At 45.4% G+C, this 27,431-nt stretch overlaps 4 protein-coding genes across 4 annotated transcripts in view; 1 reads left to right on the forward strand and 3 right to left on the reverse strand.

Annotated features, from left to right (window-relative positions):
• celsr1a (cadherin EGF LAG seven-pass G-type receptor 1a) overlaps nt 1-8,520 on the reverse strand; it is an 80,174-nt gene extending 71,654 nt beyond the window's left edge. Inside the window, exon 1 of the mRNA XM_076111397.1 lies at nt 4,786-8,520. Within this exon, the coding sequence (XP_075967512.1) occupies nt 4,786-8,320 (3,535 nt within the window). The 5' untranslated portion in view covers nt 8,321-8,520. The remainder of the gene's footprint in view (nt 1-4,785) is intronic.
• A 748-nt stretch (nt 8,521-9,268) lies between these two features.
• On the reverse strand, nt 9,269-13,057 carry trmu (tRNA 5-methylaminomethyl-2-thiouridylate methyltransferase). Its single transcript, XM_076111399.1, has 11 exons — nt 12,856-13,057; nt 12,535-12,700; nt 12,333-12,439; nt 12,036-12,158; nt 11,782-11,954; nt 11,636-11,689; nt 11,450-11,516; nt 11,099-11,199; nt 10,792-10,936; nt 10,621-10,703; nt 9,269-10,492 (listed from the first exon to the last, which is right to left on the reverse strand). Exons 1-11 carry the CDS (start codon nt 12,935-12,937, stop codon nt 10,343-10,345), a joined length of 1,251 nt encoding a protein of 416 aa, XP_075967514.1. The 5' UTR covers nt 12,938-13,057; the 3' UTR covers nt 9,269-10,342.
• A 1,464-nt stretch (nt 13,058-14,521) lies between these two features.
• LOC142970914 (zinc finger protein RFP-like) lies at nt 14,522-17,008 on the reverse strand. The gene is made up of 2 exons (XM_076111398.1): nt 16,888-17,008; nt 14,522-16,745 (listed from the first exon to the last, which is right to left on the reverse strand). Exon 2 carries the CDS (start codon nt 16,741-16,743, stop codon nt 15,124-15,126), a length of 1,620 nt encoding a protein of 539 aa, XP_075967513.1. The 5' UTR covers nt 16,744-16,745; nt 16,888-17,008; the 3' UTR covers nt 14,522-15,123.
• Nucleotides 17,009-17,909: 901 nt separating this feature from the next.
• On the forward strand, nt 17,910-21,006 carry creld2 (CRELD disulfide isomerase 2). Its single transcript, XM_076111400.1, has 10 exons — nt 17,910-18,265; nt 18,426-18,508; nt 18,826-18,936; nt 19,051-19,142; nt 19,260-19,436; nt 19,541-19,639; nt 19,747-19,830; nt 19,966-20,061; nt 20,232-20,372; nt 20,665-21,006. Exons 1-10 carry the CDS (start codon nt 18,131-18,133, stop codon nt 20,721-20,723), a joined length of 1,077 nt encoding a protein of 358 aa, XP_075967515.1. The 5' UTR covers nt 17,910-18,130; the 3' UTR covers nt 20,724-21,006.
• The last annotated feature ends 6,425 nt before the right edge of the window (nt 21,007-27,431 follow it).

Genomic DNA, 27,431 nt, shown 5'->3' on the forward strand with positions numbered 1-27,431 from the left:
AGAGATATACGGGCACAGAGGCAGACAGGCATGTGGACGGACAGAGAAGGCGAGACGGACAGTAATCGAATAAGTTTCTGTAACCACTAGGGACAGATTTAGCTCCGACAACCACGCGGCGGGACGGCAACACTCTCCAGGCACACGGTAAAGCAACGGGTGCATTCTTTGGAAAAGCGCAGGGAGACAAAGGAAGACTGAGAAGACATTGGGGGGGGGGGACAATGAGTCAGAGGGTGAGAGGAAAGAGCAGTGAGATAGGAGCAGGAGGGAGGACACAGAGGGGAATGTGGAGAGGGGTGCAGCTTAAAGCCAGCAGTGTGCGATATCTTAGGAATGAATGGGATCTCCCAATATCAGTTACTGAGGGTGCCAAGCCCGGGAATGGCAGCATATCTCACACACATACTGCAGGAAAAACATATGAGCTGCTGCAGACAGGACTGAAGCACACAGGCTCTGTCTATGCAGACTGCAGCAGTTTGAAACGACTTCGCCCCACACACACACGTGCTTGTCATTGTGGTTATTCAACTTTACCTCTGTTGATTTTGACTTAAGCAACAAAGGAATACGGACATCTCAGAGCCACATAGACAAGATCTCTCATCCACACGTGCCTTCCGTGCTTCAACTCCCCCCCTCCTCTCCCTGCCCCATCCATCAAGGTTGGGAGGTCATAAGTCATGTGTAGAAAGAGTTCAGGGTCATTTCTCACCGCTGAGCGTGTGTGTGTAAGACCCCATGTCCCACTTTGATCTCACAGGTGAGAGGTCACGAGTGTCATTACCGCCACGCCCGCGCTCAAGCGAGGAGTCGCTTCTCGTTTGTCGAAACATCCAACGCAAGACGGTTACCCGGGGAAAATAAGGTAAAAAAATGGGAACAGAAAGTCTGACAGGAGGAGGTTTGTCCCATGAACAGAGGAACTTGCTGGATCAGGTGATGATGATGATGTGGCAAGAGAGAATGAATGAAAAGCTGCAAAATGCATACAGAGGGCAACGCATCACGCCCAATACTCCACAGGTTATTGCACAGCAACTGGGCCTCCTAACGAAGAGACAACTATACTTGTCTTTCCTTATGAATAAAGCGGTTTTCACAGGAATGTTTTTAAGTGGAAGGTCAGTGAGTACACGCATAAAGTAGGCACAAAAGCTGAAGCTAAAGCTTTTGTGTCACAGTAGGAATCTAATTATGTGTATTGAGAGAGGAAGCAGAGAAAGTGTGTGTTGGAGGGGGGCAGGCGGACGAGAACAGAAATGTTAAAAAGCTGAGCTATGCAACTCCTCCAACGGGATTAAGAGCCAAACCAAAGGCATGGAAGCTCTGTGAAAAAAATCCCCATGGGGGAAAAGAGGGGGAGGACAGCCAGGAGGGGTTTGTGTGTGTGTGTGTGTGTGGGTGTGTGTGTGTGTGTGTGTGTGTGTGTGTGTGTGTGTGTGTGTGTGTGTAGCGGCATGCCGTCCCGCTCACCAAAGTTAAGGAAAAAGATCAGAGCCGAGGTGGAAAGAAGACGCTATAGTGGAATCTGCTATGCTGTATCACTGAATGATATAACACGACTCCACCTATAGCCAGTCGGTGCTAGCCTTAACTTTGGCTGTTGTGAGCCCAACTTATCAGGTAGAACGTTTCCTGGAAAGAAAGAAAAAAAAAACTCCAGTGCACATTAGGCGATGCTTATTGCACATCAGGAAGCGGCAAGTTTGGTTGGAGCTGATCAAAGAATGTGGTGGTTACATGGACGAATAAGCAAAATCACTAATTATCTAGACAGCTGACAGCCGAGGCACATTAATAACAACAGAAGCCAGCCAAGTGCTGGTGAATCTTGGCTTTAGATAATGGGTCTGACTGTCAGTTCTGGAGATCAACCAGCTGGTCTGAGAGTCTAATTGCGTGGCAACCACAATAACAAATTGGAGAAATGGTGATGCAAGGGTGTACCACTGCGGACTAATTTCAACTTGTAAGAAATCACAGACCTGTCACTGACTGGATAGGGCTCAGTGACGTCTAGTTTAAAATACAGAAGAGAAAGCAAGGCTAAAGGAGCACCACACGGAAATACTGTACAACTCCGTTATTTGTGGCAGTTCGATATTGACAGATACTCCGCTATTAAAAAAACAGAGAGAAAGGTTTTAAGTGAAATTTGACAAGCTAAGATAAGAGCGCTTACAAAGAGAACACATAGCCCTTAGCTATCGAGTCACAGAGCTACCGTCCCACACACACACACACACACAAGCACAGGGGGAGAGGGACCGAGGACAGATAGTGTTGTGGCTAGCAGAGTGTGTAAAGCCAGTGTATCTCGGGAGAGGTATCAGGGCCTTCTTGTGTTTCAGAAACATTCTCGGGCCTTCTGTTCGCCACAATAAAAGCACCTGTGCACTTCTTTGACAGGTTCAAGGGAGAGCCTTGATTAGCAGGATGTGAGGAGAATAATGTCCTCCGCAGTCAAGATGTCTTTTGTTTAATTGATCAGGAATAATAATCAGGGTTAAGTACGTAGGCAAGACGGAGCTAATGCACTCCGATTAATCTCATCAATCATGGACAGAGGACATCAATGCTGATGTGAGCAGACATAATGAGCTGATAACTCTGATGCACTCAGAAATAAAACATATTGGAGGTTCAGGAACGAGATCTGTGGATGTAAAGCCAGACTCTACCGCATAGTCAGAGCATTATTTGGACCCAGTTCGACTCGGGCCCCTACATGGGGCCGGGGAATGAGAAAAGACAACAACCACGCAATAAAACTAAATATGCCAAAAGAGAATATGGGAGACCATTTGAGCCAGAGGCACAATCAGAGACTCGTCTCTCTTGTTAAAGTGCTATTCGCTCACCAATCCCCTGAGGCCTTCCTCTCCCAAGAGCCCGGGGTTGAAAGGTCAAGACACCAGCGGTAATGGTTACCTAACACTTGACATCAGTGTGAGCCACCAAAAAGGGGGGAGGGGGACAATTTGTTTAATTGTACGCGACCACGTGCTTACTTATATTTGCGTGTGTGTGTGCGCACATGGTTGCAAGTAATGAAGGGGTCCAATCCCCTTTGGGACCATTATGAGTTCACTGTTGTCAGGGATACTGCAAGAGCTGTCAGCTGTTTTCGACAAACATGAATGCGATGTAAGTGAATGAGGACGGCTTGTGGTCAGTCGCTGCCTCCTCGTACGCTCCACAGGTCGTCTATAACGACCATAAAGCACTTAGAAAAGGACAGTCCGTCTTTTGTCCAAGATAAAGGACAGGGAACAAGTCCTTTAAGAAAAACACTGTAGAGGAAGAAGGGGGGCGACTGGGGGGTGAAGCCTTCCACTGCCCGATGAACCATGGTGTATAACAATGCAGGTTTAAGTCCAGCTCAAGAACTACTTTACTGCTTTCAAAGGCTGAAATGCCCCTGAAATGAAATGATCAAAGAAAAATATTAAAGAAAAAAACAAAAAAAACTTTCTCGCTTGCAAAACGTTCTGAGAATTATTTCTAACCGTCAAAATGATCGAGAGCGCACAGTTAAAATAACCACAAACATGATTCGATTATATACTGTGAATGTGGGCTTGCCCCAGTGCATCCTGGTCCATTTTTTGAGCTCATTTATAGTCCTAGAGTCAGTTTGTGCGATAGGCTGGCATGCCTTAGTTTAAAGAGATGATAGAATGATACAGAGAGAGGGTGAGCTGAGGCTGTGTTGGGCCGTTTGCCCATTTCAGGACTTAATGTGCTTTAAGAGATCAACTAACAGAGAGAGATGGAGAACGAGAAAAGAATAAGAAAGAAAGAAGGTTGAGCAACCAGTTGTCAATAGGTGACAGGGTAGTTATTCTGTAGGGGGATTAGAGTTATCCTGCCTGTTCAACTGCTTGATTAATATCACTGCGGTTTCTTGCAAAGTGTGTGTGTGTGTGTGTGTGTGTGTGTGTGTGTGTGTGTGTGTGCTTGACTGTTGCCGTTACGCTGCCAGTTTAGGTGTAAATGTTCCGTGTTTGCATTTGTCTAATCTTTAACTTGAAAGAACAAAGTCTGCTTCTGTAGTGGGGGAAAAAGAAGCAAGTTAAGGCATTTTTTCTCCCTGCATGTCCTTGTAATATGAACGCACAACAATCATTGATGTTCATGTTACTCATGTTACAGAAAGTTACACCAAAACAAAACTGCATCAAAAACTTCCATTTCGTTCAAGATCGCCGTTTGTGTGAGATACTATGCACATCGTGGTAAGTTATTCTGGGGAAATCTTGGGAGACATCTTGCCACAAGATGTACATAAATCTCCCTGCAGCGCACCTACACCAGGCCTTCAGACACTTCAAAGAATGCGGCCTATTTGCTCTAAGGGAGGGAAATCATGCGTGTGCATATGCCTGCCCACATATCTGCAACAACAAAGCAGGTTCAGTTATCAGGGTGACCTGCTAATAGCACCTTTTTATTACCTCAACCAACCACTTGCACACAGAACATTTATCACCCAAATGGCACAAAAGCAGCACAACCGGATCCTGCATAGAGCCTGCAGCAACCACTCACTGAACATACAGTCAACACACCACAGCCGAAACCTGCCCTCGGTCTCTATTCAACAGCAGATTCTATATATCGACTCGGCAGAGTGTTGATGCATCACACGTGGTGACTCAAATTTCCATCTTTAACACATTTTAGCACCTTGTTACACATGTAACTGACATGGAAAGAGAAAGAAAAAGCTTGCAAATAGAGTAAAAGGAAGAAGACATGTTCAGATGTCTTTCTTACCTGACACGGAGATGGTCATGGGTGCTTCCAGGGTCCTGTCATTGTCCAGGTCCCTGCTCAACCTCAGATCCCCAGTGTCCTCGTTCAACAGCAGCAGATTGAGCTCATTTCCAGACTCAAACTTGTACCGCAGCTTATCCGACACATCCGGGTCATGAGCTGGTACCTTTCCTATTATTCCTGATGGGAAACTGTTGGACTTGTTGGTGATGTAGTTGTTGAAGATAATCTCAAAGTTCTGCAGCACCGGCATGTTGTCATTCATATCTACGAGGCGGATGTGCACAGTGGCCCGACTCACTAGTGGAGCTGAGGTGGCCTGGACCACAATGACATACTCTGTTTTAGTCTCATAATCCAGGTCTGTGAGTGCAGTGAGGTCGCCGTTAAAAATGTTAAGATTGAAAACTTCTGGAAAATTCCCTTCCACAATCTGGTACATGATCTGAGCATTGGTGCCCTCGTCGGGGTCGGTGGCAGTGACCCGGGCCACGACGGACCCCACCGGGCTGTTCTCCTCCACGTCGATGAACAGCTCGTCCTTCTCAAACACTGGAGCGTTGTCATTTATGTCTTGGACAACCACGTGAATGGGAACAGCAGCCTTCAGAGGCGGAACCCCCCTATCCACAGCGTAGGCCTTCAGATTGTAAACTGGAACATTCTCCCGGTCCAGTTTGCGAGCAGTTCTGATGATACCAGAGTAAGGCTCGATGTGGAAATCCCCCTCTCCGTCATCGCCACCCTGAAATGTATAGCTCACCCTGCCATTCGAGGCAGAGTCTCTATCCGAAGCAGAGATCTGGAGAACGCTGGTATAGACAGGTGCGTCTTCCAATACGGTCCCCTGGTATCTGTCCCTTAGAAACTGAGGAGTATTATCATTGGCATCGAGGATGCTAATCTCCACATAGGCGGTATCAGATTTCTGAGGGATGCCATTGTCTTTGGCAATGATGGCTAATGTGTAGGAGGCCTGGTCTTCATAATCAATCTCCATTTGTGTCGTGATGGCACCTGTATCTGGGTCAATTTTAAATTGAGGAACATTGTCCTCCATCATGTACGTGACGCGAGCATTTTCCCCCGTGTCCTCGTCCGTCGCACTGATCACCACCACAGTGGTGCCGACTGGTTTCTCTTCGGAGAGCATCACCTGGTAGTTGGCATTTTGGAAGACGGGCCGATGCGTGTTGGCGTCCGTCACGTTGATGAACACCTGAGCAGTGTCGTAGCGTGTTCCATCACTGGCGGTGACTGTCAGGACGTACTGGCGTTCCTGCTTGTAGTCCAGGGGGAGGGCTAAAGTGATGAGACCGCCGCCGCTCTGGCTAGTGATGGCAAAGCGGTTCCTGGTGTTGCCACTGGAGATCTGATAGGTCACCACGCTGTTGATGTCCCTATCTACGGCCGTCATTTTCAGTACGCTGGTACCCACGACAGCATCCTCATTGATCTTCAGCGAGTAGACCTTCTCTGTAAAAGTGGGCAGGTTGTCGTTCACATCAAGCACCGTGATGCTGACGCTGGCTGAGGAGGACATCACAGGTATCCCATTATCTCTCGCCTCCACGCCAAAGGTGTAGAAGTCCGTGGTCTCCCTGTCGAGCTCTTCACTCACTGTGATCCAGCCTGTGCTGTTGTTGATCGTGAACGGAAAGCCCGGCGTGGTGTCAGTTAACCGGTACACCAAACGGGCGTTTTCTCCAGAGTCACCATCAATTGCTTGAATGTGGATTACAGAGTAACCAATGGCCACATTCTCCAACACGGTAGCCTGGAAAGGTGTGCTGACAAACATGGGGGCATTGTCGTTCACGTCCACCACTTGCACCACCACCATCCCTGTGCCGTTTATCAGAGGAGGCCTGCCACCGTCCTGAGCCTTAATCCGCAAATTATATTCTCGAATCATCTCATAGTCCAGAGGATTGATGATATCGATCACACCAGTGGGGGAGTGAATGTAGAACTGTCCTTTAACGTTGCCACTGATGATGCTGTAATGAACTTTGGCGTTGTTCCTCTCGTCTTTGTCCGTAGCTTCCACCTGGATGACTTTGGTGTTGACCGCCACATTCTCAGGGATCTGTACAACATACCTCTTTTCAGTGAACTGTGGGTAGTTGTCATTCTCATCCTCCACAGAGATCTTGACAGTAGCGGTGGCACTGCGGGGGCCCGGGTCTTTGCCCTGGTCGTTGGCCTCAACAATCAGCTGGTACTTGGCCCGGGTCTCCCTGTCAGGCCGCTCTCTGATCCTCACCAGGCCGTTCCGGGGGTCGATTTCAAACACAGAGTTAACTCCGTCGCCGTTGACGATTTTATAAATCATGTTGGCGTTGGAGGGAGCGTCCCCATCAGTGGCTCGGACTGTCATCACTTCAAACCCTGTTTCGACATTCTCCCGGATGCTAACGCTGTATTCAGTTTGCTCAAACACCGGGCTATGGTCGTTAGTGTCACTCACAGTGACGGTGAGGTAAGAAGTGGCAGATCTCTTGGGGGAGCCGTTGTCAATTACAGTGACTTTGAAAACATGGGTGTTTTTGACTTCTCTGTCTAGTGACTGGACGGTTGTTATGCTCCCTGTCTGAGAGTCTATGTCGAAAAAGTCGTTGGACCTACTGTCAAAAATGGCCTCCATGCTGTACTCCAGCCTCCCTGCCTCTCCATCATCCGGGTCAGTGGCTTTCAGGGTGATAACACGCGTACCGGGCGGCTCATTCTCGGGCACGGACACCTGATAGTTGGGGAGGTGGAACTGGGGAGACGCGTTCACCTGTCGCTTCCCCCTGCGGATCAATCTGCCAGACTTTCTCAGCATGCTCTCTGCGACGGACCCGTGTTGCTTATGCACTTTTAGAAGCGTCAAACTCAGCCGCACGGAGAGCCTGCCGCCCGCAGAGCTGCGCAGCGCGCAGTGCAAACTCGCCTCGGGCTGTCCTCGGTGCTCAATACATAAGTCACTGGCCAGGAACAGATCCCCACGCCTGAACACTGCACTCAGGTCTTTGCCGACACACATGCTGTCCAAAAATGCGACGTTGCGCGTAAAGGTGGGCAAAAGTTCTGTTACGTTCAGCAGCAGTTTACCTGCCGGTAAGCAGGAAGTCGCCTCCAGTTTCGTGAGGTGTTTAATGTGAATGTCTGGCTTACCTGACGATTTCTTTCTCTTGTATTTAATAAAACAGTCCTGGCCGTGGACGAACACATTAAACTGTGTCAGGATAACGTCCCCAGACGTCAAGGAACCTGTTCTGAAATAAACAGGCGCCGGGTTCCTCGCCGTGTGCGCGCACTGAACTTTGTGGGACAGACGGACGACCCCGTCGTGTCTCTCGACTTGGAAAAAGCTCTGAATGAATTTTGGGGATAAAGTCCTGTCAAGTTTAAAAGTCCATCCGGGGCCGAGCGACAGGTTTGCCAAAAGGGTCCCGGGCTGTAAAGTCTCCGAAAGGTGTATCTCCAAACATCCCGCGAGCGGCACGTTGAGCAGGACACAAACCCAAATCCAACACATCGGTAGCTCCATGCTTGTGAACCTGCCAAAATCCCATTCAACTTTACACAAACTCCTCCGCAAAAGCCTTAACTCTCCCTCTCCCAACACCGCGTTTTGCTTTTACCCCTCATCGTGAAGTTTTAACGTGGAAAAAGTCGCTCCGTATCCATAGCATCGGCGCGTCCACGGCGCGCAGCAGCTGCGTTAACCCACACTGAGTTTAAAATGAGTACAAAATGGCTCCGTGGCTCTCCTCCGCCTCCTCCTCCTCCTTCTCTTCTCCTCGGAGCCTTATTACCATAAACCTGCTGCGTTCCCCCCTCAGGGACGCTTTCATGGGGAGGTGGGGGCAGCTTCTTTTTTTTTCTCATGGAGATTTAGGAAGTGGACCTGACCGGGTGACCAATGCGCGCAAGTGCATTGTTATTACAATAAGGGTGAGAGCTGGGTGAAATTCCTAATGCGTGTTTAGAGGGTGTACTGTGTGCATGCTGAATGTAAGTAAGCATTGAGGGTGCATAACACAAAACAGCTGAACTAAGACTTCAATGTCCAACATTTAGAAAGTGATGTTGACATGTCACACAACTCTAATAAGCTGCTACTCATGTGTTCATGGAGTAAAAAACAGTTCAACTACTTGTATCAGCACAAAATATTACAGCTTGATAAGTTATTATTTTATTACCTATTTTAAATAACATACCGTGTTCTTCATGGTGAGAATGTTGAATGGTCATCACACAGTAACTGTTCTTTGCAAAGTTGATCTCTCAGAAAATAAGAACGACTCTTTATCTACGAGTGAAATACATTAACCATGTAATGTGTTTTCTTCTCTATTTTCATTATTTGGAACTTGTATTTTCACTTGAATGTGTTGCATGATGATATATCAGCAGAACCTTTTCTTATTCTCTTGCTATTTTTGGTTTGAGCCTTTATGTCCCCCCCCCCCAATCCAGCTGACAGATGACAAACCTTCCAAAACATTTTTTTTATAATTTCTGGAAAAAGACAACATGATGAGGTCACATTTGTATAAGTATGTTCTTACATAAGTGTCATGAGGATTCATAGGAATATACAGTATGCTGATCGTGCGAAACAATGCTGACTCGAGAACAACAGGTTCACCCTGCAGGTTGATCTTGTATAACAGCGCCCCCTTGTGGATCAATAGCGGCAGGACAGCCAGTGCACAACTTGTATATTAACAACACATCACTTATGAGGTTTATTCAGTCACTGGTAAGTGTTCAAGTATTTACAGTTCGTAGTTTAGGAAGAACTTACAACAATATGCCATTTGAAGAGAAAAGGCACTTGAAATGTCCAATGTGCAATGTGCTTCCTACTATTACGATAAAGAAGAAACACTAAAGGGCTCAGACTGCCAGCGTCATTAACAAAGACAGCTTTTCTTCCAGAGCACAGGTCAGAACGTCGACTGTATGGAGACAAAAACTCACCGTACAAAAAGTTTAGGTCCGTGGATTGTTCTTCTACATTTAAAAAAAAGAGAGCTTGACTTTAGTTTCTGTCATGACAACTTATTTTCCAAAGGAGAACCACAATTGCAGCGATTGAAAATACATCGAGCACTTATAATACATGAATATCCTGTCTTTTTTGCCTTAATTACCATAATGCCAGGCTGCAGGTCTCTGCAATGCACAGCAGAACAGATCTAATGACATCATGAATGTACTATGGAGAAGTTGCAGAGCATAAATAAAGGCAAAGCACCACATCCGATATTCGAGTGAACTGACGGAAAAGCTTGATTTTCTTTTTATTTATTTATTTAAATTATTGCATCTGGTCTCCACTCCAAAGCACACACAGGCTTGGAAGCAGATAGTTTACCTGAGCAGCCAGCAGATAACCTCAGAAAGCGTCTTGTCCTGGTCCTATCAATACATCAAAGTACTTAAAGAACAATCCCCCCTCTAGGGTCTCTAAAACGGCCTCCCCATCACAGTTGATCCCTCGTGAACAGTGTGCTCTACCTAATGTACCAGGCAGAGCTCGTGCCCATCCCCGGTCGTCTCAGCTGGCTGGTTCGGGGCTCGGCTGGTCCTTGTGCTGCGCGGCTGCTGCCATCCGTTCTCTGCCCCGCTGGAGTGTGTGTTCACTGGGCCCCAGCTGCATGATCTTCCCACTACCCAGACACTCTTCTCCTTTGTACAGCACGGCAAACTGCGGGGAGGAACGTTAAGAAGGGCTGAGAAAGCGTGCACACACTCCTACAACAAGAGAAAGCTTTTTGCCGTTATTACTGGCAGGCCCAAGCAATCGCACTGTATGCTGTAGCACAGGTGTGTTACCTGTCCAGGTGTCAGAGCTCTGACCGGCTGGGAGAGTGTGATCCACACAGAGCCGTTCATGTTCAGCGTCACTGTGCAGGGAGCTGGAAAGCACAAAAAAAAAAAAAAAAAAAAGAGTTTTTATTTGTTCAGTTAACACTCTTTCATCAACGTATGGGACACAAAACTCACTGAGAGGCATCTGGTGGATGAAGCGGAAATGACACTCCATCATCTGGGTCTTGACTAGTTCAGGAGGCGGGTCAAACGTGACCCAGTGGAAGCGGTCTGTCCGCACCGTGTCACGGAAAAGAGCCGGGTGATTGGTAGTCGGAGCCTGATCGGCGACACATTTAAGGGAATAAAAAGGAACGGAAAAAGTTGGTCAAACAGTGTTGCACGCTTGACTCCACCTTCAAAAAAGTGAGCACACTAAATGTAAATCCTAAATGTTAGCGCAGCGTTTTAACCATTTAACAACCTCGACAAACTTTCTCACCACAAACACATCTCCAGTATCGGTGTCTTTGTCCACCACAAACCAGGGGTCCCTCTGCCCTCCTATTCTCGCCCTCTGGCCCAGCGTCAAAGTGAACCAGCCTGAAGGACAAGAGAAGGAGCAGGAAGTACACCATGAGATGTTTGAAGTGTCAGTAGTTTGGAACACAAATGTAAAAGGATATCCACGAGTGAGGCGGAAAACAGCGATTTAAGTGTTAATTGGCCTAAGATATGATACATGTGAGAGCCATTACATCAGGACTGTATAATAATGCAATAGTGACACAGCAGTTCTTCATTGGGTCAGAGAGGTTCACAATTTGAGAGCCTCAAACAACAATGGGCATGCCTTTGTGTGTTCCCATGACAGCCCCGTCCTCGATGGAGACAAAGTTCCCCGGTTTGGGTTCCAGATACTGGAAACAGGAAGAAGAAAAAAAACAGTATTATTTTACATGCATCTGTCAATACATGATAGATGAGAGGAAAAATAAATGTGTCATGTTGACAAACTACTTGGAGGTTTAATTCTTACCTCCAAAATAAAGTTTTCAAAGTTTCTCTCTCCGATGAAACAGATGCCCATACTCTAGAGAAGATAAAGTTTACTGTTGGTATACAATGTGAATCCATAGATCCCTATTGACGCATCTTTCTTTCTTTATTCCTATGTGTGGCTACCTCTTTCTTCTTCAGCACATGGTGAAACCCGGCCTCAGCAGCAATCTTTTTGACAAAGTCTTTGGTGAGTCCGGCCAGCGGGAAGGTGGTTTGTCGCAAGGCATCCTGGGAGACCTGACTGAGGAAGAAGGTTTGATCTTTGAGGAGATCTGCTCCTTTGTACAACCTCACCGCTGGGAAGAGAGACGGAGAGTTTAAAGAGACCTTAAAGCTGGTGCTGTGGTGAAATTTCACTCCCTGTCATAAACTCTTACGATTTCTAGTCTCGAATCGGTCTCTGAAGAGAGTGGACGGCGGCGCTGTGTGCGTCTGCTGGAACACCTCTTCGTCTTCCTGCGACGTCCTGGCGTAGTGGCCTGTGGCCATGGCATCCGCCCCTGAGTCGACAACAGCGCAACGCGAATGAAACGCCACACGTGTTGTGTGTCCGACATTGAAATCAGTCCAATTCAATCCTCTGATCTCTAACCACCACCCGCTGTTTACCAGATATTAAACAGCTGTTTGGAATGAGTTTACATCGGTGTAGGAACACATTATGATTCACATACCCAGAGTGGTGAGAGCATACTTGTGGAAATGGTTGAATTTGATGTGCTTGTTGCAGAGTATATCTGGGTTAGGCGTCCTCCCCCTCTCATATTCCTTCAATAGTTTACTGAAAGAGGCAACAGACAGATGATGCGTTCACATTAAAGAGTTGCACAATTAAAACGCGTTTGTGATTCGTGCACGCACGGCTGCAGCAAATACCTGAAGACTTCATGCCAGTACTCTTTGACATAGGACACCTGATGGAAGGGGATGTCCAGGGTCCGACACACTCTGTAGGCGTCCTCACAGTCTTTCTCTGTGGTGCACACCCCGCTCTCATCCAGTGAGTCCCAGTTCTTCATAAAGACTCCTGTTACACTGTAACCTTCAGGTGGAAGGGAAAGAGAGAGAAACAGCTGCGTGTCTGGCTTTGTATTTCTCCAGGGAGTGCGGTTTCAACTGGTTAGCTGACCATTTAACATGAGCAAAGTCAGTTCAAGTGTGTGTGCATGTGTGTGTGTGTGTATGGTTTTTCCTCACCTCTTTTCTTTAGTAACAGCGCCGCGACAGAGCTGTCGACGCCGCCGGACATGGCGCACACCACGTGTTTAATAAAACCCATGTTTTCAAATGACAGTCCTTCCTTTTAATACTATTTTTCTTGCGTAACTAAGAAAAGTCCCCATTGTCACTTTCGCGGGCAGCCATGTTTTTGGCCCCTTTAATAATAACGTCCGACTAGAAACCACCTTTGAGACGGAACCAATGTTGCTGGTGGGGGGGGACACAAAATAACGTACCTATTTGCTCACTTCCTCTTCAGTGCAGCTATTCACAATTGCCACTAGGTGCTGCTAAAGGACACATAAAATAAACCAATACACTGACTAAGATCAAATGGTTCATCATCTGTATGGAGAAGTAAATGACCCCAACTTCTACTACTCTGGAGTTCAGGAATTAAATTAAACACCGTGCAACATTGGTGGGCTGGTGGACTGTCACTACACAAATCCTGTTTCATGAATGGAGCATTTCTTCTTCTTTGTGTTGTTGAACAGCAGTTAGCACCAGCTGATGCGCTATACCACCCCCTCTGCATAACAGTATTATGTCGGTCAAATTGGTCAAATTCTGCATCATATTCCGCAAAACTAGTCTTGTTGAGCGGCAACGTTATGACAAGTCTTGTCTTTAATTTGAATTCCCACTATAATAAATAGTATAAATGGACCATGTTTACTCATATTTCTGTTCCATAAAACCATATATGTAACAAAGTATTTATTGTATAGATAAGTGTTGTTCACCTGCAGTGGAAATGCTGACTTAAACAAGTCTACTAAGATCAGGTTGTGTTAGTAAATTGTATCCCAATATTCAATTCAAAGAGAAAAGGCATGTCTCGCTGGAATTTCCTTGTCTTAAATGTGAGTGTAAAAGGAACACATTCTGACAAAATATGCAATTGTATTAATACCATTTTAAAATTCACACAATATGAAAAAATTATCCACAATAAATACTACCTTCCACCTGGAAAATGTCTAAATATCTGGTACTTCTGGACGTTTGATTTCCATTCTCTATGGCATATGGTTGATGTCTGCATCTCTTTCATTAGTCTACTGACTCCCTCACTCATTTCATGCTGTAACGAAAGATCCAGTGTAAATGACTCAGAAAATGATCGCAAGATATTTGTCACTAGAGAAAATGGGCTTGTGTCCAATTAATGAAATATAATGAAACACACCAGGTTCTAGTCACAGTTATGAATGAGCTCCATCAGTAGTGCAGTAGTGCATCAGTAGTGCATCACTAGAACATTGGCCCACGCGTCACACTCGAGGAGAATGTACACACACACAAGTGTGGGGGCAGGAGCAAAAGCTGTGGGCAGACTGCTATTGATTGAAATCTCACAAAGCAGATATTCTATTCGGTGAGTAGCATCGCCCACCTAAAATGTTAAGAGCTGCAAGGAGCCGGGGCTCACTGAGCCGGGTTTCTAGCGGGTGGGGTTAGAGGTGAGATGTAGTTTTAGGTGTCCTTAATGTCACAAGTTCAAACCCCTCGACGTCAATCTGTCTTTGCGCAAAACACTGAACCTGCAAACTGCTCAGACAGTGGTGGTCATGTCTGTTGTCAAGAGTTGTTTCGACGCTTTAGAACTTTGAGTTTAATAATGTGACGGAATCTTACAGGTAGAAATGACATGAGAAAATGATTCTACACGTCTCGTTTATTCTGGTCAGAGGTGTCGAATGCCAAGAAACCAGCAAAATGAAGAAGTTGTTACACACTGGACTTTTCCCCCCCAGTGCTGTGCCTTTGTAGAAGTCTTACTATGATACACATTGTCAGGGTAGTGGCTGTATACACAGCATATCTTCATTCAAATGACATCAAACCAAAAAAATGTCCGACATGTGAAATTTTGAAAAAGAAAATCCTATCAAAATATACATGAGAGCAACAAAATATTAAAGTAACTTTACAATATATCACCATAATCTAGCACTAATAACCTCAGCCATTGTCATACATCATGATCGGACTGTGCAACATTAGAATCATTTGTTTACATCTACACATAAACAGAAAAGTGCACTGTCGACAAAAGACACCACTGTCCCACTTCTTTTATACATCCCTGCACGGGCAGACAACATTTCAGATATAAAAGAGGATGGTTTGATTATATACAACATTTCAAATGTGTTGGTAATACTTTAAGCAGATTTGTTAAGTGTGTTAATAGAGACCAACGTTATCTATTCTGTGGTCTTCGAAGAACAAACAACCTCAGTGTGTTTGAGGTACAGGGGTTATGATGAGAGGGGCTCCATCCGTGTTGCTTTGAAAACTGAAGTATGGAAAAAGTTTCTCTCTAAAGTGGGAGCCAGTGAAAGAATAGATACGCGATTTAGAATTCACATCAAGGAAAGAAACCTCTCCTTTGTTGTAGTCCACAAAGACGCCCACATTCTGAAGCTTTTCTTTCAGTGTGAGTTTAACCCAACGTGATGTAGATGCAATATATATTCCTTCATCAAGCCCAATGAGCCAAGCACCATTTTCTACTGATTTACTATTACCCCTTCTATCCACAGACTCTCCGACCACTCCAACAAGCCACTCAGTGTTTCCTTTCACTTGCACCTCGTAGTAAAACTTCCCTGCTGTGAACCCCTCCTTAGCCAAAACATCTGTACACATTTCAAATCTCTTTGGATTGGAGGGAAGATTCTGTTTTGTGCCTGCATCTCTCACTTGTTTTCCATCCGGACTTATGACAAGTGAACAATATGCTGTGTCGGGATCAAAGGTCAAGTCCACTGCATGTTCTCTCATTCTTTTCATTTTGATCTCCGGAAGCTCCTCCAGAATTTCATCAACTCTCTGTTTCAGCAGAGTCACAGCGCCTCTCGCTGCCTCGAACGACGGATCACTGCGAACGCCAATGTCGGCCCGGTTGGCGTATGAAGGAGAGCGCAGGGTCGGGAAACTCTGGAGAACATAGTGGTGATCCTTAGACTGCGACAGCTGCTCCAGCTGTACGTTTCTGCTCTCGAGCTCTGCGACCTCCGCCCTCAGCTCTCTGATCAAATCTTCAGCCTTCTGCTTCGCTGCTCCGTGCCTCTCCTCGATCACCCCGACCAGCTCGGCCTGGCTTCTCTGGATGGAGCGGATCAAGTCGGTGAAGACCTGCACGCTGGCTTCTTTCTCTTTCTCAGCTTCCGACTGGCTGACATCAACTGACCTTTCGACCTCGGCTATCTTCTCGTACCGAGATTGTGTCATCTTTTGGATATTTGCCATCGCCTTGTCTCTTTTTGCCATCGCTGCTTCGTATTCTTCCTCAAGTGGGACGACATTGTGGCTCTTGTGATCGGTTTTGAGACACAGCACACAAACAAAGGCCCGGTCAGTCCTGCAGTACAGTTCTGTTGTCTTGTCGTGGGTCTTGCACATTCTGTGGTCAAAGTTCTTCACAGGGTCTAACAGTACGTGGCATTTGAGACCGGCAACCCTCTGATGTGGCTCGAGGTGAGTTTCGCAGAAGGACACCAGGCACGTCAGACAAGATTTAACTGCATTTTGCTTCATCTCGGAGCAGATATCACAAACAACGTCTGCAGTTCCAGGAAGTTGTGGGTCTGGGGTTGAGGCTTTGACTTGAACCAGCGTCTTAAACTCAGCAGCTAACTCGGACACAAAAGTGTTGACTTGGAGCTCAGGCCTCTGGGGAAATAGTCTTTTGCATAATGGACACTGGCAAGTGTCACTGCCGTCCCAGTACGTGTGGATACATGCACTGCAGAAGTTGTGTCCACATGGCGTTGAGACCGGCTTAGTGAACACATCCAGGCAGATGGAACAGAGGAACTTGTCCTCTGACAGCAGACTGCTGGCGGTGGCCATATCTGGACAAGAGGTAGTACACAAATGCAATTACAACTCATACAATTCAAGTCAATGGGCTGCATAATCTGTTGAAACTGTGTTATGTGTGACGAGAAACACAAAAAGGAAATGAAAACAGTTGAACTATATTATCTTTCTTACCTGTAAAAGAGGAAGTTTTCAAAGCAGCAGCGCTTAATACTCAAAGTTAACTACACTTTAAGAACTTGTCCGTTGACTCCTCACTAAGTTTCATTTTCGCATGGTGACGTAGGTAAGAGCTCCTCCCCTGCTTTGGAACTTCCTGGTAAAAAAATAAATAAAAAAATTAACTCTTTCGACTCCATTCACAAGAGTAATTGTGGCCTATTTTGCTAAATATGTTCATATCCTTCGAATTATAGGCTAGTCTTGTCATGTTGCTATTGGATTTTGCACAGATGTAATTTTTCGACAGGAAACTATTTATATTGCACGAGTGAATTAAGTCAGTTTCTACTGAAGCAGTGTTGATTGTTAAGTGTGACAGCAGCAGGAATGAAGGAGCTCCGGTTCCAGCTGCCTTCAAAGAATAAACATACAAAATAAAAGAATAAAGAGGAAGTCACATAACTAGTTATATCATTTTAGATCCAATCTGTAGGCTACTTGTAGTTTACAGACCTCGTTCGGATTTATTCGTGTGTTTGTAAATATATATTTATGTGGAAACTGGCGTGTATCTGCATTGTATGCTATCCTTTGTTTTTTTTGTCGTGAAACATTGCTTCTCGTTTTGATATGTGTGATATAAATAATCTTTATTATTATTATCAACCACACAAGATATGTTTTTAGATTAAACCTTCATTGCACAACATGAGACTAATAGCCAACAATCTAGCGTTAAGTATTACAATTACACAGAAAAATAGGATTTTCTGCAAAACGTGGTGTTTTGTCGTCAAATCCAAGAGCCAATCAGCTCTCGTGAGGTTATCGTTGCCCACGTGTTCATGACGTCGGGATCAAGTCGGACACAAAGCTAACCGGCATGCATTGTGCCGACTGGCTCATCTCAAACGAGCCCAATTGCAGGGAATGAACTGTTTGTCCCGCGCGTGGCGGCTTGTGATTGGTCGTACACTTGCTTGACAGGCAATCTGAGCAAATCAGCGCGAGCCACAATTCGACCAAGAGGCAGACCCGGAAGTCTAAAGCCGTATCGGTTTTTTTCCCCACAACCGGCATGTAAATACTATCTTGTAGCGTTTGGCATAGACAGCGCAAACCTAGATTTAATGTTAGGAACAGCTCATTTAGATGTGTCCAACCCTGCAGCGCTTTAACATTAGTCGAAAGCTTGCTTGCGAGTGGCTTAAACGTGTGTCCTGATATGAAACTGTGTCCCAATTGATCGGCTGAGATGCTGCCCACCGGTCCACAGCTGCGGCTATTGTCCTGTGTAACTCTTGTTTTACTTCTTCAAGTCACCGACGCCAAGAAGGATTTAAAAAGCGCCTGTACTACCTGTCAGCAAGTTACTGACAACTTCAACAAGGTAAGAGAACACGAATAAGCTTCTCCTTTGTGTTTGCTTATCTTGCTCTGTTGTGAATGTTTCCTGCTACCTTAAATGGTGCCAAATGTATTAAAACATAATCCACACCCTTCACTGTTTCTGTCTGTACAAACAATACCACTATTTTTTTGTATTTCAGGGCTTTGACAGAACAGCAAAGCAGAACTTTGGAGGTGGCAACACAGCCTGGGAGGAGAGAACACTGTCTAAATATGAGACGAGGTGAGACGGTGCAGCCTGTCCTGACCCGGGTCACCCTGCCACAGGAGCCGGGTCATCAGAGCCGTGTTTGCTTTGCACCAGAGCTGCTGGCTGTTGTACTTGGGGCGAGAAGCTTATCAAAGTTGTAGATGAGCGATATGCATTTTGACTATATAGCTGACAAAACTGCAGCATGTGGCAGAATGTGTTAATTTGCCACTCTCACAAGGCCTACAAAGCTGTGCAACAAACACTTCCTGTGTTATCACACAGCTTATGGGTTAGCACATGCTCATCTCCAAACTTCTATCCGTTCATGCCTTTTGCTTCCTTTACAGCGAGATCCGTCTGATGGAGATCGTGGAGGGGCTGTGCGACAGCAGCAGCTTCGAGTGCAACCGCATGTTGGAGGAGCACGAAGACCATTTTGAGACTTGGTGGTTCAAGAGGTGTGTGTGTGTGTGTGCTAATGCAAATATTTTCAAAGTTTCAGTTAAGTTTCAGCCACGATGGCAAGCAAACAAATCTCATGTCTTCCGGTTTTCTTTCCTGTTGCAATACAGGAAAACAAAACATCCCGATCTGCATAAATGGTTCTGCATCGACACCATCAAAGTGTGCTGTCCAAAGGGAACATTTGGACCGGACTGCAATGGTGAGACGAGATGTGCTTTAGCTCAAAAGTAATGCGTTGAACAAATATACACAAGGGCCTGATGCAAAAAGTGGTTAAATATTAGTTCTGTTGTCTTTCTGATTTAATGTCTTGAAGCCTGTGTGGGCGGCTCTGACGCACCTTGTCATAGAAATGGACAGTGTGACGGCGACGGGACTCGCGGAGGCAACGGGAAGTGCAGCTGTGACCACGGCTATGAAGGGGAGTTCTGCTTCGACTGCATCGACGGCTACTTCAACGAAGTGAGGAACGACACCTTCTCCCTGTGCACAGGTACACATCGAGTGAACAAGCTGCAGCTCTTTCTTTGACGCCATCGCTTACCCTCATTTACATACGAAGGAAAAGAGTGAGTAGTGAAATCTGTTCTCGCACAGAATGCCACTCGTCCTGCAAAACCTGCACTGGAGCGACCAATCAGGACTGCGATGAGTGCAAAGACGGCTGGGAGGACGACGAGCAGGAAGCTTGTGTTGGTATGAGGACCAGTAAAAAGTCTCTATCTAGTATACAAGAAAAACAAAAGCATGGTCTGTGTACACACCACTGTCTACCTCACTGCAGTACATGTCGTGTGTTCCAGATGTAAACGAGTGCTCTGCAGATCCTTCACCGTGTGAAGAAGATCAATACTGCCTCAACACGGAAGGCTCTTACTCCTGCTCGGGTAATTAACGTTCTCTGCTTTGCACGTTTTGTCCGTAAGACTTGGTCGCAACAATAGCGACTGCATGATGAAGTGTAGCTAGTGTCATGTGTATTTCTGCCATCATGTATATAAAATCGCTTTTGTCCTTCGCAGCTTGCGACAAAGTGTGCTCCGGTTGCACTGCGGCCGGTCCTGATAAGTGCCGGGCTTGTGCCGCCGGGTACCAAGACACAGAGGGCACCTGCACAGGTATAATGTAAATAATTCACTATTTAAAGGGGTTCACTCCCCTTGGCTGTATGTCAATTCTAGAAGGATGCATGAGGAGTATTTCAAAAACAGACCAACTCATCGGAAGAGAGAACTTTGTTTCGGTCAGGTCGGTGTATCAGCGTTGCCTCGCGTTGTGTGTTTTCCAGATATTGACGAGTGTTCCCAGCCAGAGCCGGTATGCACCAAGGAACACGAGCAGTGTGTCAACACTAAAGGCAGCCATGTGTGCATCTGCTCCAGTGGTTATGGGAAGCAAGAGGGAGAGTGTGTCCAGACGCTCCAGCCAGGTGAGGATTAGTGTTGGTGTCATATTATCTGTGCCCTGCAGGTTGTGTAATTTAGCTGTATACTTTTTTTTTTTTTGGTTGTCATTTGATCAGAAAGTTGTCCACTACAAAGTTTAGTGATGCTACAGCCTAGAAAGAATATATATGCATTGTCACAATCCAGCCATTAATGACACTTTTCTTTGATCCATTCCTGTTCAGCTTCACAATCATATTATCAATATTAAAGGAGAATATATTGGACTATTTTAGAATATGTATTATTATTTATTCATGCTTCGATTCTCATCAGAAAAAGAAGAGGGGTCGGAAGCGTCCGAGACGACCACAAGTCCAAAGGAGGAGCTTTGATTTACAAACCGAAGACGGACCAGGAAGAACCTCTGCACATCTGAAACCGCCCATTTCTTTTACCAGATGCACTTAGTACCAACAAACGCTGGCCACGCAAGTTTTTCTCCAGCAGTGGATCATGGATTAAAGGACAAAAAAAAAAAGAGACATTCTATGCTCTCGGTACGCTGGTCGTTGTTGCTTTTCTCTGGTGTGCTCAAACTACCACTTGTCTTTATTTGTTGTATGGTTTTAAAATCAAAGATTCAATAAAGGTGAATTAAATATAATTTAAGATAAACCCATGTCAACAAGGGTGTGTGTATATTTTCTTGTACAATGTGTCCTTTGTGTAGTGCAATGGATTACATTAGCAGGTGGATGTTGGGTGTTGTTGCAGTGATCAAAGATGACCACATGGTGGCAGTGTTGCCATATAGAATTTGGATGCTTACAAAGATGAGCGCCGAGAAAGGAATAACTATAGTGTCTCACTGTTTACCCATCGTCCTCATGTCTCATAGCCATTCTGGTGCATGGTCATGTCAGAGTGTGTTTCACCGTAGTGAATCATAACTGTATATTGGATATCTCCATACCTACATGTTTAATATTCTCAGTCTTGGATTATTTCCACACATTTAATCCACATTCCTCACACAAGCCATTCTAGCACCGACTTGAAAGTCTGCAGTGCCGCCACCACTCAGGTGTTGGGAAGCTTTTTGGAAAGACCTTCCTGTGGCCCCGTTTGGATCAAAGCATATTTTTCTAACCCAGGTCTCACCTTGCAATAAGGCTTCCCGGCTTCCTGCGGGATGATGTCAGCTGTTTAGACTGGTGAGGCTTGCCAAGGTGCAGGAGCAGCCAGCCGGTTGAGACCTGTCTGAGCTGGCGGTGAGACTCCCCCCCCCCCCCCCCCCCCCCATAGCTACCCCTCCACTTTTCACCTCTGGATGTGGAACTATGGAAGGGTTTTAATCAGATAGACGGTATTATTTGCTGCTGGTGCAGATGTAAAATCTCAGGATTGATAGTAATCTTGACATAAGGCCCCAATAAATCAAAGATGTACTCGCCTCCACCCACAATCTCCATTTTTTTGGTGGGAATATAATTCATTCTGTCAAGATATGCATGAAACCACATGGTAGAAACATGTCCAAAATGACTTCACCAGGGCAGAAGAAGTTTAAAGTCTTTATCACTTCAGACATTTTGAGAAATGCGTTTATTTGATCTCTCTGCGAGTTAGATGAGAAGAATGATACCGCTCTCTTGGTATAGGCATGACGCTACAGCGAATGGCGATTAGCTTAGCTTAGCATAAAAACTGAAAACAGAGAAACCGGTCTGTCCAAACACAATTCGCCTCCCAACACTTCTAAGGCTCACTCACTAACACATTGTTTTACACCGGGTTTTTTTTTGTAAAGATTAAACAGGATTAACCCTTGGACGGAGCCAGGCTAGCTGTGTCCCCCTGTTTCCAGTCTCTTTGCTATGCTAAGCTAACAGTCTGCCACTTTCACATTTAGCACACAGACATGAAAGTGGTATCAATCTTCTTATCTCTCAGAAAGATAGCAAATAACAAAATGCCCCCCCCCCCCCCCCCCCCCCCGAAAACCAAACAATTTCTTTAAAATGTTTTTATCAACACAATTAAAGCAACAATGTAACAAGGGCAAGAGACAGAGCAGCAGTGCCAAAGCCCTGATAACCACTCACAAACATGTATCATCAGTTGCTCAAGGGAGGAAGGGGTTGTCTTTACAAGAAAAGATGAGCGCGTGAAGAAAACAAGCATGAGTCAGCACGACTAATACATGAGTCAGTGTACCTGATGCTACAGCACGCATCTAGGTGAATTTATCTTTGTTTAGAGCACTGACAGAGGGGAGATGTTTGATATGATGCTTCATGGCTTTGGAGATGATACTGACTCTCCACTTTCACCACCTCAGTGATAGAAGCGGCTCAACCGGGAAAGTTTGTGATCATGTTGCAGAGCGGGCTGATGCTGAGTGACTGGGTATATACTGTGAGTAATCACCACACATTCACCCGGCTTTTCCTTCACTTGAAAGCCCTTTTTCTTCTCATTTGCAACACACACCAAGCAGTGCAGCAGCAGCAGGAGCAGTTTGGTGTTTCAAGCCGGAGTAATAATATACTCCACTCGACTTATCAGCCTAAACCACAGAGTGTTCCCACAAACGTGTTACTTGGCCTCGTGGCAGAATAATTTACATTGAACTTAGCAACACAAATGTTTCCAAAATGACAACAGAAACTTTAGCTCGGAGATGCTCAATGAGCGGGCAGGTAGCGTCCTGAGAATGTTGCTTAGACGCTTCCAGTATCTTGAACTTGTGACCTTTCTGAGACTGCTCTTCTAACCACTGGGCTGGCCTGCTGTTGTTCCAGTATTGTTTATCCCACATGCTGGCCTCCCTTTCCGTGCGGCGTGGTTGAATCCCATAAAACGTGCACAGAGTAGATGGTGTTTGTGTGTCACATGCGTGTGTTTACAGCATGTGTGCGAACACTCTGCGGTTGGAAGGGGCACCCTGCTCTTTCCTCTTGACTTTGTGGTGGTTTTCTTTCTGCCAGTAAATCTCAGCTGTGGACCACATGGTCCAGCTGTAGTGGGGTGACTGTGAGGACACTGACAGGGTTACTGAGGAAACCCAGGAGCATGCAGAGCATGAAATGACAGTGAGCTGATAGCACAATAATCTCCTCCATTCAGAGATGCTTTTTTCCGAGCAGGCCAGGACACCCTGCCCTCTATACTGCCTGGCTCGAAGTTGGGACTCTCACCCTCCTTCATCCGCGGTGAAATTTCAGGGCTGCTGTTTCCCAAGCCTATCTTTAGACAACAATCCTCTTTGTTCCATTGAAAGGCGGTGGGACTGAGATAATCACAGTGCTGAGGTATACGCTGAGGGAAACCGCATGCTAAACTAGAAGCCAGATGTGGCACCATGTGCTTTTGTTCAGCTGTCAGTGGCCTGCACCGCCTCTGATGTCAGGCACTCCTTAAACTTGCTGCCCTCTATGATTCCTCCCCCCCCCAGCTCAACCGCCAACGATTAAGCCAGACAAATTGGAAACGCTGCCGAGCAGACCCGAGTGCAGCTCAAACAGAGATTCTCAAAGTGCCGTTTGGGAATTTTTATCACGAAGGAAACGTCGGTGAATGGACGCCAGCGCTCCTGCTCCAAGAAGCTTTAGAAACATTGAGAACATCTGGGGGCTGCATGTGTAGCCTGAGGTTAAGGAGGGGGGAAATTGGGAATTTGTGTTGTGTGCGAATAGAGATACAACGCAGTGACTTGCAGTCTGTGTGACCCCTGGAACATCGATGAACCCAAATGCTGGATTGCACTCATCTGGGGTACAAATAAGAACACATTATGCACTTTTACTTGTCCACACAAGTGTGTATTCGAGCCTCTTTATCTGTAGACAAAACCATTTTCTAGTTTTCTAGTCACCAAAACTGTGACACAGCAGGCCAGAAACCCAAAAGATGCTAAACCGCTTTGTGTCGGTTGATAAGTCTGTGTGGGTTTGTCACCAAAACGACTGCTTTCACATTGATTAGTGCAGCTTTAAGCTGCATTTGGATGAATTACAAACTGGGTTTAAAGGCGGTTAAAGGGTATTTTTGACGTGTCTCCTGCATAAAATCATCAGCTAGGAGAGATTGTAAGCTGAAACTATAAAAGATTCATCATAATTTGAATAGTGCTGTGAAAAATCACATAATTTGCAAAAGCCGTGACGTTATTCACCTCGTGAGATGTGACTATAGATCCTCTTGCTACGTATAGAAGTAGATTATGGCTGTTTCACGTTCCTGAATCAAGCAGCGCTGCATTTACTCAACATGTTTTTGGATGGATGATCCGTCTCTATGAGACTTTCAATTGACTTTTGAGAGGAACAAACAGGGAAACGTAATTTGAATCTGAATTATTTACGTCATCACGGTGGTCAAGCTGCACTGAAGGCAGCAGAGCAATAATGCATGAGCAAAACATTCAATAACACCGGTGTTTTCGTCTCTCGTGTAAAAATGATATTCTACCCGGGGACTATTCTGTTCAATAAGAGTGTAAAACCAATCCAAACATTTTGAATTATTCAGCATGTTTTGTTGGTTCATTGTGCTGGGGATGAGAAGTTGTTATTCTTTTCCCGTGAGTATGTGTCGCCATGAAAGGCTTATATTTTGTGTACTTTTACTGGAGATACGTAGAATCGAAATTAAAATTAAAATGTACTACGGAGGAACGTTATCTTTTCCTTTTATTCTAAATAAGATGCTGGTTTCCATGGAACAATGCACCTTTGAAACCCCTCTCAACACAGTTGAGAGGGGTTTGGAGGGGCGTGGTGCTGTAGCTGGCACGCTCTCTGCTGTACAGAGGTTTCACAGACAGATAGGATGGATTGATGTTACTCACCTTTGTTTGATCTCAAAGCCAGCGCCCATGTCTGTGTGTGCGCGTCTGTCTGCACTGGCAGGCATATGTGTGTATGCCTGCATCACAGTATGATGAGATTTGGCTTGTGTGTGTGTGCTGCTCTAAAGTGCGACGGCATCGTCTGGCCTCTGGTCTCTTACACCCATCAGGAATGAGAAGAGGCAGACAGGGCGACTTTGATCTACCTCTGAAGAGATGCCGCAGTCCTCCCTCCTAAAAATCTTTGATTTTTTTTAGAAGCTAAGATGGGAAAGTCAAAAGAGAAACAGCATTTGAATAAATCCCTTTCTGTGCGGTGCATTGTTGGCATTGTTTATTGTACTAATTTAACACTCAGGTTACAATCGTCTTTGTCAAGTAACATTTTTGGTTTCCGTAGGTGGGGTAGGGGATTAAAGAAACCTGATTTGCCAAGCAAAATGTATCTTGGAGAGAGTCTACTTCTTTTAGGTGGTGTTGGACAAAGTTGGACAAAACAAACGAAAAATACAAGTGGCAGCGACCTGGCTAAATGTCCGTTTGACATGGTTTTAGACATGAGTCATCGCCCTATGGCCTCTTGGGAAGACTTGGGCCTTGACACCCACGGGCAGGTAACGGATAACCTCACATTTTTATGTTCCATCTGTTGTTGCAGACTCCCCACTGGGTGAAGGATCTTGTGAGTCCCAATGAAATGAATGTAAGCCAAAACCAGGTGCAAATTCTCCCAAAAACAAGTACTTATAAACTGTGTTAAACTGTGTTCTGAGAAATTAAAAAAACAAACACATACACAGCGTGCAACCAACCCACGTGAACTGATGAACAGTTGCAGCAGCTGCGGTTGTTGCTAAACCAGCATTCTTGGTGCCATGAATTCATCATATGTCTGCGTGATACTCTCCAAATTTGAATTTGGCATCGTAACTAACCAGCCAGATGTTGATACTCGACAGATTCTGTGAGTTGAGGCATGGGCTTATTGCTTGAGGTTACATACCATGTCATATTTCTTTTATTAAAGTCTAAATCAGAGGTGTAAAACCTAAAAAACCCAATAAAGGTGTATTAGTCACTGTGTAGGTGATAGTACGACCTACTTCACACTAGGGTTGTAAAACTGGATCTTTTCCTCTGAATAGACCTTTTTTTTAAAACCCCTGCAGTAACATAAAACACCGGCTGGCTCCCCACATCAAAGGCATATTTCTCTCTCACTGTTGGACACAACTTCAAATGTCTTCTGAACCTCCGTCTCTATAACCAGTTTGTAAAAACCTGTTGGAATCCGGGGGCCTGATCTCCTCGTAGCGGTGTGTGTGTGTTGCCATGTCGCTCGGGCGGTGTTGACACTGGAGGGCGTAAACAGACGTGGAGGAGAAGGGACAAGGTGGTGGTGTGTTAGGGGATAGAGGGGGGGTCACACACAGGCAGACAACACGGGGACTGAGATTCATATGATGTCATGATTACTCTTAAAACAAAAACCCCAAAACCTCAAGCTGATGCACCCCCCAGACATTTATTTAACGCATATTTTTGTAGGTTCTACAAAACCCTCGACATTGTTTCTATTCCTCTCTTGAGTTTATTATTTTTAGTCTCAGCCTTCAATTCTTTCTCATCTGGCTTTCTTTCTCTCTCTCCTTTTACTCCTTTTATTTCTCCGCAGGCATGTCCCTTAATCTCTTCTTTTACCGCTTGAATAGGAGCATGGACCACCATTTGGCTGTCACTAAGAAACATGTATGTGCTGCATGAAACAAAAGTAATATAATCATGTTTTTTTATTATTTAAATGTATTAAAATGTGTCCTGCTCTATTATCACCTGCATGCATGGATTACCCAAAGAGGCCTGCAGGCCCCAGGGGTTCAAGTCATCATTTAGACTGTTATGTTTCACTGTAATTCATTTGTTTCTCTTCATTGTGTTTTCAAATATTCAAATGAGAAAACCCAATGCCATCAAACCTTGAACTGCTGATGTGTTTGAAAGAGGCTGTGACACCAAATACACCACCCTGCCTTCAGTTCTTAAGCCATCTTTGACTTGGGCTCCTTTCAAAGTGCTGTTTAAGGGTTAAGACTCATTAATCCTCTCAGGAATACAAGAACAAATGCACGTGATTGTGTGTCGGCATCTTCTCCTCATGCGTGGAATACTGGAGCCCGGCATTAGAAGAGCTTTCTGTACCACTCTTTCTTCTTCTTCTTCTTCTGCTTGTTGTCGACCTGGCCCTGGA

This window comes from Anarhichas minor, unplaced genomic scaffold, assembly GCF_050575085.1.
Source record: "Anarhichas minor isolate MPS153535 unplaced genomic scaffold, ASM5057508v1 ptg000045l, whole genome shotgun sequence".
NCBI lineage: Eukaryota > Metazoa > Chordata > Actinopteri > Perciformes > Anarhichadidae > Anarhichas > Anarhichas minor.

Excerpts from the sequence above, each read along its gene's own strand:
- trmu (XM_076111399.1), bottom strand. The coding sequence starts at position 12,937 with ATGGGTTTTATTAAACACGTGGTGTGCGCCATGTCCGGCGGCGTCGAC. Across the intron at positions 12,159-12,332 it reads GTATGCTCTCACCACTCTGG|GGGCGGATGCCATGGCCACA; the intron begins GTATGTGAATCA and ends TTGTCGACTCAG. Across the intron at positions 11,690-11,781 it reads ATGTGCTGAAGAAGAAAGAG|AGTATGGGCATCTGTTTCAT; the intron begins GTAGCCACACAT and ends TATCTTCTCTAG.
- LOC142970914 (XM_076111398.1), bottom strand. The coding sequence starts at position 16,743 with ATGGCCACCGCCAGCAGTCTGCTGTCAGAGGACAAGTTCCTCTGTTCC.
- creld2 (XM_076111400.1), top strand. The coding sequence starts at position 18,131 with ATGCTGCCCACCGGTCCACAGCTGCGGCTATTGTCCTGTGTAACTCTT. Across the intron at positions 20,062-20,231 it reads CACAGAGGGCACCTGCACAG|ATATTGACGAGTGTTCCCAG; the intron begins GTATAATGTAAA and ends TGTGTTTTCCAG. Across the intron at positions 20,373-20,664 it reads TGTCCAGACGCTCCAGCCAG|AAAAAGAAGAGGGGTCGGAA; the intron begins GTGAGGATTAGT and ends GATTCTCATCAG.